At 41.2% G+C, this 12,397-nt stretch overlaps 1 protein-coding gene across 1 annotated transcript in view; it reads right to left on the bottom strand.

Moving 5' to 3' along the window:
- The window catches only part of Actbeta (inhibin subunit beta), a 151,985-nt gene extending 140,453 nt beyond the window's left edge, over window positions 1-11,532 (bottom strand). The window contains exon 1 of the mRNA XM_019059934.2: window positions 10,338-11,532. Within this exon, the coding sequence (XP_018915479.2) occupies window positions 10,338-10,650 (313 nt within the window). The 5' untranslated portion in view covers window positions 10,651-11,532. The remainder of the gene's footprint in view (window positions 1-10,337) is intronic.
- Window positions 11,533-12,397: the final 865 nt, after the last annotated feature.

The following is a 12,397-nucleotide window of genomic DNA, read 5'->3' as shown; positions in this document are numbered from 1 at the left end:
TGAAGGATTGCTCCGTCGCACAGCAGAACGAGTTTTCGGAGGAAGTGGGACATGAAATGTTTGATCAAAATTGCAAATTTGTACGTTTAATTCGTCACATTTTACATTTGGAGGGGTGTTTCTGGAAGGAAATTTCACGAAAAAACCAATGGGACTATTTTTAAAACCTCAAAGATTTGTGTGAACAGAGGTATGAGCTTGTAAAGTTTCCAAATTTTGTCCGACCTCTCTCACTGACTCGATCCACTGTGTGTCGTGGCACAGTTGGCTTCACTTTGAATGTCGATGACCAACATTTAAAATCGTCTCGGGAAAAAGTTACGTTCTGATTCACGTGGAGTAACCATTCATGGTGCTATTTTCATTGTTTTATTTGTTCTATCTTCGCTTTAACGAATCAATGGATCAGATGCTATACTTAGAGCACGCATGGCATGCTTGGATAAGTTCGGTTATAAGAAAGAAAAAAAAGTTGGTGAAATCAAATTTTACAAGTATTATGGAGCCTAGTTTTGTGTGTACACATTACTGAATTTTTTTGTTGAGACAACACTACACACATCGACATTCGTGTTCTGCGAAAAATTTCGATGAGAGAACTTGAATTGTAGTGTTTAATTTCTTACTGTGTCCAGTGGTTCATACTAATTACGAACGCGACATTTTAATCTCTAAACTCTAGATCACATAATGAGAGCCTTAAAGAATAATATAGAGAAATCGTGTTAAAAAACAACATAGAGAAAACCCGAAAATGAAATCGAAAGAGCTTTTTCTGTACTCAAAAGTACCATAAAGCGGTAGAAAATGGAAAACGAGCAGAGGGTATAAAAACGATAATTATTTTGTGGCATATTATAAAGTTAGTTCATGAGTTTTTGCTCATGAAGAGGAATAAAAAATTGTCTTTTCACAAGAATCTCCTTTCCTCTTGAAATTGGATGGATCTTTGTTTGGTAATTTCTTCATTGTTTTAAGGTAGGTAGGTATATCCTTGTTTCTCAGTGCAATATATGATCCTTGGTTTTTCAATATTGACTAAGTATGATTACGAGGCAGAATCTACTCTTTTTGCGAAATGCCATTCGCTTTCATGGAGCTAAGTTCATATCAATCGCGGTTTTTGGGCGCTATATAAACTCCGACACCGAATTTCACTCCTCCATTATTAACTGCAACTCAATTGCCTATATTTGCACAAAAATGAATATACCGCTCACCACGGTTTATTCATTATTTTCATTTATTATATTATACAATGAGTGGCAAGCTGCCACTCATTTTGTGCTCCAGAGAAATTTCTCTTGAAAATTCAAAATTAGATTACACTACTCAAACTCGACAAAAAACAACCAATTGAAAATTTTGCCTCCGTCAGTTATGGCCCTCCCCTCCCTTTTCTTCGACGGACAATCATTTGTAGACAAAGCCCCATAGTTTATCTTTCTTAAAGGCTTACAAAGAAATAGTTGCGGTTTTTTTTAGACGAAATTTTTTTGGCTGGTTGTGGGAGAGACGTTTCTAGAGCAAGAGCTCCCAGTGTTTCCTGCAAGAGATCTTTTTTACCGCGGTACGAAGGGTGTAAAATGTGATTTACGGTTCTTTTCGATTGCTCCAGACGATTCCTCAAATTCCATTCGCGGACGCCGAGCTCGACGTATGGCAATTAGGAGATCATACATGATCGTCATACAGAATTGGGGCTGTAAAAGTAGTATGATACACGCAGGATGCTGCAAAATCTTGAGATTAAACACTGGATTTATTTCCCCTCCGCGTGGAACTGCACACGTAAAATCCAAATTATATTGCAACTGTGTGCGTCCGTAGTATTTGTTACGTAATCTAAGTTCCGACCAATTAGTATCCACCACCAAAATTTTAAGCCTGAGTTACGTAAGGCCCGCGAATTAAGCAGTCGTTTTTGAAAAAGTTCGCAGGCGTTACGGTAAATTTTACTGGGGTGCTAAAAGAGTTCTTTTGGCCTCCTAGAATAATGATTTCGGTACAGGTGATACGGGTAGAGAGGAAGTTCGGGTTTAAAGCATTATAGGCTTCGATTAGTCACCTCTTACAAGAATTTTTTTTTTTTTTTCTTTTTTTTTCCAGATAAAATCAGGGATATGCAGAGTCGAGTATCAAAAACAAGTCGGCTTTTTACTGAACTGAAAGAAGAAAATTAAAAGATAGAGAATAATTGATTTTATTTTTCTTGCTACTAGTCAGGGTCCGAGGTCAAGAATTGCAAAAGATATAAATCTTCACCGGGATCTCTTGTAAAGAATTGTTGACACCTTCGAAATTTTCAGCTCCAAGACTTTAATTTCTGACTGAAAAATTTGCGTTTCTCGCAAAAGCCTAAGCTATAAGTATAAAAGATAGCTTGAATCAAATTTGGCATTGAGTTAATTTCAATTTTCTTACGACACAACAAAATTAACGAGCAATTCTCACGGCTTTCTTTTAATTTCCTTTGATACATTTTGTGTTATTTAAAATCATTTGCATAGTTAGTAAAGTTTAAAAATATCTATGTTCACTCGAGGAGAGGAGACTTTTTCTTTAAACTTACCCTTAGTATTCGCTTTATTATACTTAGTAGTTATCCTTTGTATAGTAAGTTTGTTTTCAATTACCAACTTAACTTTCCGAAATTTCGATTCATTTCGAAGTGTTGTTTGATCGAATTTTGTGTATTAACTTGCAGCACCCTCTACCGCGTAATGTTTTGCTAGGAAATGTCCTCCAACCCACTAATTATCGATCGATTTCGAACTATCAAATCGTTCTCTAAGGGAGTGAAAAATCACCCTGACAGTTTATAAGTCAGTTGAAACCCTTTTGCAAGAGCTTAATTTCACCGAGTGAGACAACTTTTGGGATCGCGTCTGAACTGAACCAAAAACGTGACCCTCTAAGCAAAAATCACACGACTCCAATTAAAAAGTCGATGGAAATACGCTGTTTTGCCTCGCGATGGAGAGATGATGGGCACGAAGAAGGACAGACAGCCGATGTGGTGGTCTTGTCTAAGTCGTCGCACATTGGAGCAAACTTTAGGGAGAGGTCAAAAATTAAATTGTTTTACTACAACTGCAATTTTTTTTATTTATTTCTTCTCGATTTAAGTTTTAAGGCGCTTTTGAGAGAGGATTTTACAATGATTCAATGTAACTAATTTTAAACCTATATGCGTTTTTCATGCAGAAGACACTGCCGTTTTCAATTAGACAAAAGAGTGTAACTCCATTCTATGATTGCGATGACAGACTCAAAAATTTTTATTTGTTAGCAAGAACAAAACTATGGAATTTATTTATGTTCCAGCTCTTCCCGATTTTCGTGCACGAATGGCGAAGGGACAACCCGCTAACTGGAAATTTTCGCGAAAATGGGTTAGCAACTTTGCCGCATTCTACATTTGACGTTTTTTTTTTTTTTTTTTTTTTCCAATCTCGCATAGGAGCGATGTATTGGCAATTAAATGAACACGACATTGCAATTAAGATATACCAGAGCCGGATTAAGGGGGGGGAGGGGGGGATGTTGCAATTTTTTTAAATGTAGGTATGAAAAAAATCGGATTCAGAAAAAAATTATCAATGAGAAAAGGGGACAAAATCTCTCTTTTATGAGAGTATAGTAATTTCTAATTTTGTCGTTTTTTCGGTGATACAAAAGAGACAGCATCTTTAATTAGTCGAGTTAAGAGAGGAACTAAACATGCAATTTGGCCTGGAGCTCAGCGCAGAGAGGTATGATGACCATGACTTGAGATGAAAAGGACAAGCCCTCGGCACGGCGGTCGGCATGTAACACATATTAGCGCCTACAAGACTGCATGAATACTTCGCCCATTGCGTCAAACGCAGTGCGGTCAGGAGCGGTTGGCGTGAAACGCATAGCGCCTACAAGACTGCAAGAATACTTCACGCATTGCGCCAAACACAGTGCGATCAGCGCGGTGCAGCGGCGAAAGTTAAAATTATTAAACCACATTTATGCTTGTTCTTTCATATTTTTTTTTTTTTTTTTTCATTTCTTATAAATGGAGGACCTTGTCCACACAGAGATAGGTTTACGGAACTCAACTTTCGCGTCAAGCTCCGTGAAATTTTGCTAGTAGTGTTGACAGGGCTTTCACGAAAAATGTATCCAACACGAGTAGGTAAACGCGTCTTATGCACCCCTCCCCCTCCGGCACGTTCACTTGATGGTTTTTATTGATGTTTCAAAACGAATGAGAAGGGGGCGACAAAATACAGGCGGTCCATGGGCGGCAAGTAGGTAAATCCGGCCCTTATATATACCCATTTGAAGGTGTGGTAAAGAATCGTTTATTAAGATGTCCGATGCGAAAATTCTGTTAATCGATCCTTTCTATAGGTTTAAATGGCAGATCAATCGATACATCGCAAAGCACGCTGCGGCACTGGTTTAAATGGACTGAGTTAAACAGAAAGGAACCAAGCAACATCAGCTATTGCCAAATTTTATCGGGCAAGTTAATTTTTTTCGTGAAAACGGTTGTGCGGATTTTCGTGCAAATTTCAGTGAAAATTCTCCATAGTTTGAAGCGAATTCCTAAAAAATTTCAAAGGAATTCTCACAAACGATCTCTCGTAAAAAATTAAATTGCCCAGTTAATTTTCGCAATAGCTGATGTGGCTTGGTTCCTTTCTGTTTAACGCGGTCCAAATGTTTCACCAACTACTTCGATTTATCCCATTGCCTGGCAGGACGAAACCACCGTGCGCCAGGCGGCTAATACATCATAATCACGGCTAATGATGTCAAAATCATGTCATTATTAGCTCCAGGAATGCACTCTAACGATCTCGCGTCCCGCGGCCCGGCTCACACGCGCCGAAACGCATCCCGGGACTCGGCTATTAATCCGGCCATTGTTTGTTCCGCGCCTTTCGTGACTTGCTCCGCCGGGGAAAGTGCCTTTACGATCTCTCAGCCTCGGATGCAGTGCCCGAGAATCTTCACCCATGGTGCGTTTGTGACGTACAGATCGAGTTTGAGTATGGACAGATCGCTTCATGGGGGGCTTAGGGCCCAAAAGTGCAGCCACCCTTCGAACCCCCGAAATTTCACTGCCAGTCTGCAGATTCCAATTCTAACCAAGGTGGCTAAGGACGTACATAAATGAGCGTTCTACCGCAAAAATGAATACATTTATGCAAAAACCAAGTCAAGTACGTCCTTTATATACGATGATTCGTAAAAATTGTATTAGTAAATCGCTCTGGATAATTGAAGTTCATAGGTTGGCTGCATTTCTAGGCCCTAACTTTATCCGCGGTGGCATCGGTGAAGGCCTGATGGATTTTCGGAGTTTCACATCTGTCTATACTCTCGCTATACAGGTACTCTAAAGCCTTCATAGGGAGAGTCGGGCAACTCGAAAATTTGGAGGTTAGATTTGATCAGGTCATGTAGCTCTTGGGGCCCAAAAGGGCTGCCAACCTATGAACTCAAGTTATCCAGTGGTACTAATTTTCACAGTTCAAATGGAAAAAAAAAAAAAAAAAAAAACCACTAAGAAGTGGCCCGACATGTAACGAGGTGGAGAAATGGTGCTGGGTCCACACCATTCCGCGGGGAAAACAAAGCCAAGAAGTTCCAAAAATGGAACGCGAAAAAGCACGCGAAATGGTGTGGACCCAGCACCATTTCTCCATCTTGTTTTCATAGTTCTTTACTACCCGTCGTCTCATAACTGATGAAAAATCGTAAAATCATGTATTAAACTTTGATTTCGCATACATTTTCTCACTTTTAAAGTCTTCAATCCGTAAAGACGCTTGTTTATAATACACCGTCGGTCGCATTGAGTTGGTGTTGAGTTTTTTCTCTGTGTGTAGTTTACATCAACCGCACTCGTTTTAACCAGTACAATCACTTCGTTTTCTCTTTGTCTGTCAATTTTAATAATCAGCCCACAAATTGCACACTCGGTAAAATATGTGACACAGTAGGTCAAAATGTGCCATAAGTCGGAGGGGTCAAAAATACCCATTTTCAGTTTTCCATGCTGCTAACTTTATAATATTCTTAAGAGCATAAGGTCAACGTCTCGTGCCGTGATTCACATTATTTTATTAATGATGTTGTAAGAGTTTGAACTGAATCGTTTCTCAGAGTGTGAGTACTACGGTGAAATCGATAGATAAGCGCAAGTATTACAAATTCAAGTAGTAAACAAGCACAAGCAAAGAGTGTTTGCATTTTTAAACACCTCCTCAGTGTGCAAATGTGACTGACGTGCAGATTATTATCAAATCCACACATTTCCGTCAACCTGTCACTCGAGCTGAGAAGAGAGTGCTATAGGTGCGTAGTAAAAACTGCTGTAGTTTCCTCATTTAGAAAGCGCCACTAGTCAATCATTTCAAGTTTCATTGAAGGTTTCATCTCAAGCCGTCAGAATAATTTAGGGCTCAACGAGGAAAAAATCGATTGATAGAAAAAGTAGGAGTGCAAAATCCGGGAAAATGATGATTATTGATCGGTTATCACTGCATACTGTAATGCCGATGCGTCTGGGTGGATTAGAGCATGTTTTCCTCTTATTTTTACTCATGGCGCGGAATATTCTCCAAGCGGTAATTTCGATAAATTACGATCGATGATATTGGATTTATTGATACCAAGGCAGTGAAAAGGGTAAAAGTACCGTATTTGTAATAATTTGAAAAAGCTCACCGGCATAACACGACGAAATTCGATAGCTGCAATTGCAAGACGGGGTATGATTTTCTTTTCTTTTTGGGTCGTAACTTGACTTGATCTGAACTATCTAAATAACATCTACATCTTTGTATTTTCTTAATGCGCAATCTTTAAAATATTATTAGGAAAATTCATTTTATGCACAAAGTACTGAACTTAACCCTCTAATAATTAATGTTCTAACTTTAAAAAAAGATATCATTCAAGTGTCTCTCATTTGCTAATTGAATTTAATAGAGAATTAATATAAGTAGACAGGTCTAATGGCAACTTTGAAATATTAAATATTTCTAAAATTTAAGTTTCACTCTTAAACTTCGGACAAACATTGTGATGAATCAATCTGCGGAACTGTATCAGTGAGGGCATGTTTCAAATTTCTAAGTAAATGGTTAAGTATTGAGGGTCTACCAAGTTCTGGGGTGCACATTTTTTAGTGTTGCAGCACTTGGGGAATAATTAGTAAGATACGGATTTCTTCAAATTTAACAAAGCATATTTTTTCTCGCCATTTTTTACGGAAAACTAAATAATCTAAATATTGTGAATCATCAAGCAATTTTGGGAAATATGTATACTTTGTGCTGAAAAAATTATACAAAACAATTACAGATTGACCGAACATTTCCCTTACAGGTCTTTGCTAAATATTTGAATCCATTTTTGTTAACAATCAGGAAACACCTCAGAATATACATCTAGGATTTAATTATTCAGTACCTGCCTGAGGGTTTGACAAATTCCCGATTTGGCTTTGAAATCAACAAATTTAACTTGGTTAAAATTCGGAATATTAAGAGAAACAGAGGCCTAACTTACAATACTGCCGTACTGAGGAAAAGCGCCGTGTAAACATTCGAGAGTTGCCAAATTTTCTTATACAAAATTTTTATTTTTAAGGAAAATTATAAATATATTTCCTTGAAATTTTCAGACACTTTAGATCAAATTACTGACAACATTATCTGAGAAATGGGCAGAAAAATATTCGAAAGTTTTCCTGAAAATTAGCGATTTGCCAGAGTAAATTTGGCAACGCCTTGAGGCTTATACGCTATTTTTCCTTAGCACGGCAGAATAGAGGTTTTGAATCTCTACCTGGGCCCATTTGATTATACCAGCCCGAAAAATAAATAAATTTGACTCGCTCAAAATTCGTCAATCAAAACCATCTTTCCGTCCAAAACTAGTTTTATTATGCATGACTCCGGTGTGCTTCAATTTCCTCGACGAGTATGATAAGAATATTGCGTGCGGATTCCAGACGGGGGCAGAGGAAAGCCCCCCCCCCCCCCCGAGTCGAGTTTGCCGGCGCGGCGTATCGCGAATAACTTGCGAATAGCGGACAAGCGGAAAATTATCTGGACAATGTGTAAATCAAAGACTGTCGCATTCAACATCCGGGAAAATTCGGTGACCACGATGAGGAAAACCCAGACACACAACAAGAAACAAGATAATAAAGTTACAACGCGACGTAATATATTTTTGTTTCGCTGTACTTTCGTCCGGAAAACGTACTTTTTCTCTTTCCTTTTTTTGTCTGAGTTCAGGAGACAGGAGATAACCAGAGGATAGTGAGGGTAACTACACAACGGTGAAAATTTTGAGAGTCCAATGCGGTGGACCGTCCTTTGCGTAAATGTTTTTTCCAAATAAACTCTTCAATTTTTTTTTTTTTTTTTGGGGGGGGAGGGACTTTTTTTTCAAATATTCTATTACACATCAAGCTTCAATAGGTCCTGCTCAAATATTGAAAATTAATATGGATATGTCAATCACCACCTTTTCAAACATGCACTGTTTCTGAGAAAACAGACATTAGTTTCCGGAGCAGGTTTTTCTTCTCTTTCCGCCGGGGAAGAAGCGACTTCAGTTGAGTTGTATTTTAAGTCCATGCACATAGTATTTCAGAGCGATAGAATCTACATCCGTATTAAACTAAAGAAAAACACGTTTATAGCATTCCTTTGGAAACTAAACCATTCAAATTTAATCCCTGAGCCACATACTACGGTCCCGGCTGAAAGCAGTAACTTCTATCGTTCTTTTCTCAATAGCACAGTTTATCTCCTCTACAAAAGTGCCATGACGTTGGCTTCAAAGAGCCTCCCAAAAAAGCTTGTGATTGCCCTTACTTGAGGAACTTGACTATTTTATTGACATACTCAACGTGCGACTGGATTTCTGAAAAGGGACCTTACCCTTTGGGAGGAAACTTGTCTAATTTGTCATCTTTACGATATTTTTTCAATTGCATAAAGTAAGAGAATCTGATGATTTTGTGCAAGTTTAGCTCCAGAAGCTTAGGAACGGAGGGAGATATGAGTCCTATAGTTTGTGAGCAGGGTGAAGGTAGGATACTAAAAAATATGGACACATTCGACATTCTTGGTCTAGGCTTTTCAAATAATTAGGGATCAGGGAGGAGATAAATCTGATTTAGTATCCGTGAAAATTTGTCGCCACCACCAGGGATCGAACCCATGCAGGACCGGCTGACCTAGAGTTGGACACGCCAACCTTTAGACCAAGGTAGTAGACTGATTTAATTTTATACTGATTTCTATCATCCCTTCAATTTCAGGATTTCCATAATTGTTTTCCCCTGTTCCTTAACACTCCCTGACTTTTTCCTGACTTTTTTGCTTTTCCCTGATCCCAAAATCTTCGAAATCCCTGGTTTTTCACAACCTTTGAAAAAAGGTTCCACTTAGGTTTTCTCCCCCTTTTCCATTTACGCTGACTTATGCTCCTTGTTTGTCTCCTGAATTGTCTCCTTGTATATCCCTGACTTTCCCTGAACTTTAAAAAAAAACTTCCTCTCAGGTTTTTTCACCCTTTTTCATTTACGTCGACTTGTGCTAAATGCTACTTGCAAAATCCCAGGAATTGTTGCCTGAAATCCCTGAATATCCCTAACCTTTGTGAAAAATTTTCACGCAGGTTTTTCCCCCTTTTCAATTTACTTATGCTATTAACTATGCTGCTTATTACTGTTCTAACTCATGCTAAACGCTGCTTGCAAAATTCCAAGAACTGTCCCCTGAATTCCCTGACTTTCCAATACCTAACCTCTCCAAGTCATTGTAAACACCCTGACTTTCCACGTTTTCCAGATCGCCGGCAACGCTACGATTTCCAGAGAAGGCAACTTTTTTGACCCAAAAGCCTCCTTTTCGTTAAAATTACAACTGTTTTTGTTAAAAAAAAAAAAAAAAAAATAATAAAATAAAAATAACCGGACGTACCGCTTGCAAAATGCCAGAAATTGTCTTCTAAATCCCCTGATTTTCTCTAAAGTCTCTAGGTCTCTATAAATACCCTGAATTTTCTCGGAATCCAGACCGCCGGCAACCTTACGATTTCCAAAGAAGGCAACTTTTTTTACACGAAAGCCTACATACATACATACATACATATCGAGCCGCTACCTCAGCGCACTAGAGTGCTCTGCGACTCTAAATCGCCATCGGAATCGATCCTCCCACAAATCATCGGGCAGGTTACACCGTCTGATCTCCCCCTCCACGAAAGCCTCCTTTTCGTAAAAATTACAACTTTTTTTTAAATAAATGAAAAATAAGTGTACGTACCGTGATCTATAGATTTGGCGGACGGCTGCTCGAGGCGCTCGTAGGTTTGAAGAGCGGGAGCCCTCTCGAGCTGAGAGGCGAGAAGCATCTCCTCCTGGTGGAGACGGGAGTTTCGGAGGGAGATTTTGTTGTGGTGGCTGTTGCCGCGGTGGCTGTTCTGAGCGTGTGCGTGCTGATTGCGGTGCTTTTCGTGGGCGCTGTGCTGGCTGCGGTGGTGTCTTTGCGGCTGGTTCGCGCTCGCGGCGCGGGAGAGGGTGGCGAGGATGACGATCAGAAGGAGCAGACGAACCCGCCGGTTAGGGGCACTCGACATGCTGCCGCAGACCGATTCGATCAATCGCCTTGATCAGCCTGATCAACCTGAGCAATCTCATCAAAACCGCTCCCGGGGCACATCGCAACGCCACGCCGCACGGCTCCGTCGCCGCGCCGGCTCCGCCAAAACTCACCAACGCCAAAACCGCACGCCAAAACGTCTGTCCGACGCACTTCCGCCGATCACAAAACTGGCACAAAACCACTCCCAGTCGTCACAAAATGAATCCACGAGTATTCACAGAATCCACCACTCGGTACGCGGTTCAAATCCACCACTTCCTTCGACTATTGCTTAGGAACGACGTTTAGGTCTAGAAAGGCACATCAAGTATTCTTTTTTCCTCCGTTTCATCGATAATGCACCTCGGAGTGAACGCACGCGGTTGCCGAAAACAAAAATAAATAAAGTGGTGAAAATAAAAAAAAAAATAAACAAAACGAAACCTCGGGGGGACCTACATGTAGCTTGAGAGGATTCGAGCGTAGGGAGCGCTACATACTGTTCCCTTAGTGATGCGAACCGTGGGGGAGTGACCGCTTGTCGAAATTCTGGTCCCTCTCCGCGGGGCCGGGCCTGGGATTGATGATTTTGTAATTTGGGCTGATGAGCCCGAAGTTGAACGGGTAGAGATTCTTCTTGTTCAGCGTCCTTTCGTTGCCGGCCGCGCTGACCATCTTAGACGAGGGCCTCGCACTGGGTCACGGGGTCACAGGGAGCCGGAAGCACCGGGCATGTCTACGCCGAAACCCGCGTTTCCGGGGGGGTCGCGGTTCCGATTTCGGTTTCGCACCTGCGAGTCGGGCGGGGAACGCGGAGGCACGGGGAGCACGTGCTATGCCGGCGACAGACCGCTTGGAACTAGCCACTGGCATAGTTGTGTCTGAGCATGGTCCACCAGGCATGCGTTGCCCGCACCGCGACGCCGATCAGCTGAGAAGAGACACACTCCCCCTCCCGCCCGTGCATTGCACCCCACCCCCCAACCCGCCCCCCGGCCGGCGCCCCTCCCCCCTCGCGGTGCTTTGCGGCTCGCGCTACAACCGGAGGTGAGTTTTCACCCTAATCGGTCTGACTCGGCCCAGACTGGTGTTTTCTTCGCACGCGGCGGGCTACGGTGACCCCCTGCCCCCCCACCCCCTCCGTCTCCCGGCGGGAGACGTGCGTCGGTTCCCGCAATTTGTCCGGGTCCCCCAAGTTTACATCTTTTCTGGATAAATCTTCGCGGATCGAAGTTCGGAACTCTCCGAAGGGAAGCGGTTTTCCGGAGCTTTTATGGAGAGGAACTTTTATGGCTTGACCGATTCGTTCCTGCGCTGATTCTTGTGATGTTATACGCACGTTATATGCTAGATTTGAGATTGGAAAAGGGCTTTGCTACGATTTTTGTTTTTTATTTTCTCGCTACTGATATGCGTGGTTAAGATTTGCAGATTTTCTGGATGCTGGAACGCGGGAATCCAACAAGGAGAGCAACGGAAAGAAAAGACTAGGTTTTGCTCCTTTTTGCAGCAACTTTAAAATGCTGTTCGAGAATTTAAGTTCAGAAGTTTAGTTTTCAGTTTAGTTGAGGAGAATGGTTTTTCTGAAGTTGGTTATTTCTTCAGAGGAGAAAGTGCCTTCAATTTTGAGCATGCAACACGCTCATGAAAACGCGAATAGTTGCATCAAGGCGCCGCAACCTAGGTCGAGATACTCCGTGGTTGAGATAATCAACGATTTGAATTGGTTATTCTAAAAGAGA

Source organism: Bemisia tabaci, chromosome 6 (assembly GCF_918797505.1).
Source record: "Bemisia tabaci chromosome 6, PGI_BMITA_v3".
NCBI lineage: Eukaryota > Metazoa > Arthropoda > Insecta > Hemiptera > Aleyrodidae > Bemisia > Bemisia tabaci.
This window is presented reverse-complemented; position numbering and strand designations above follow the sequence as displayed.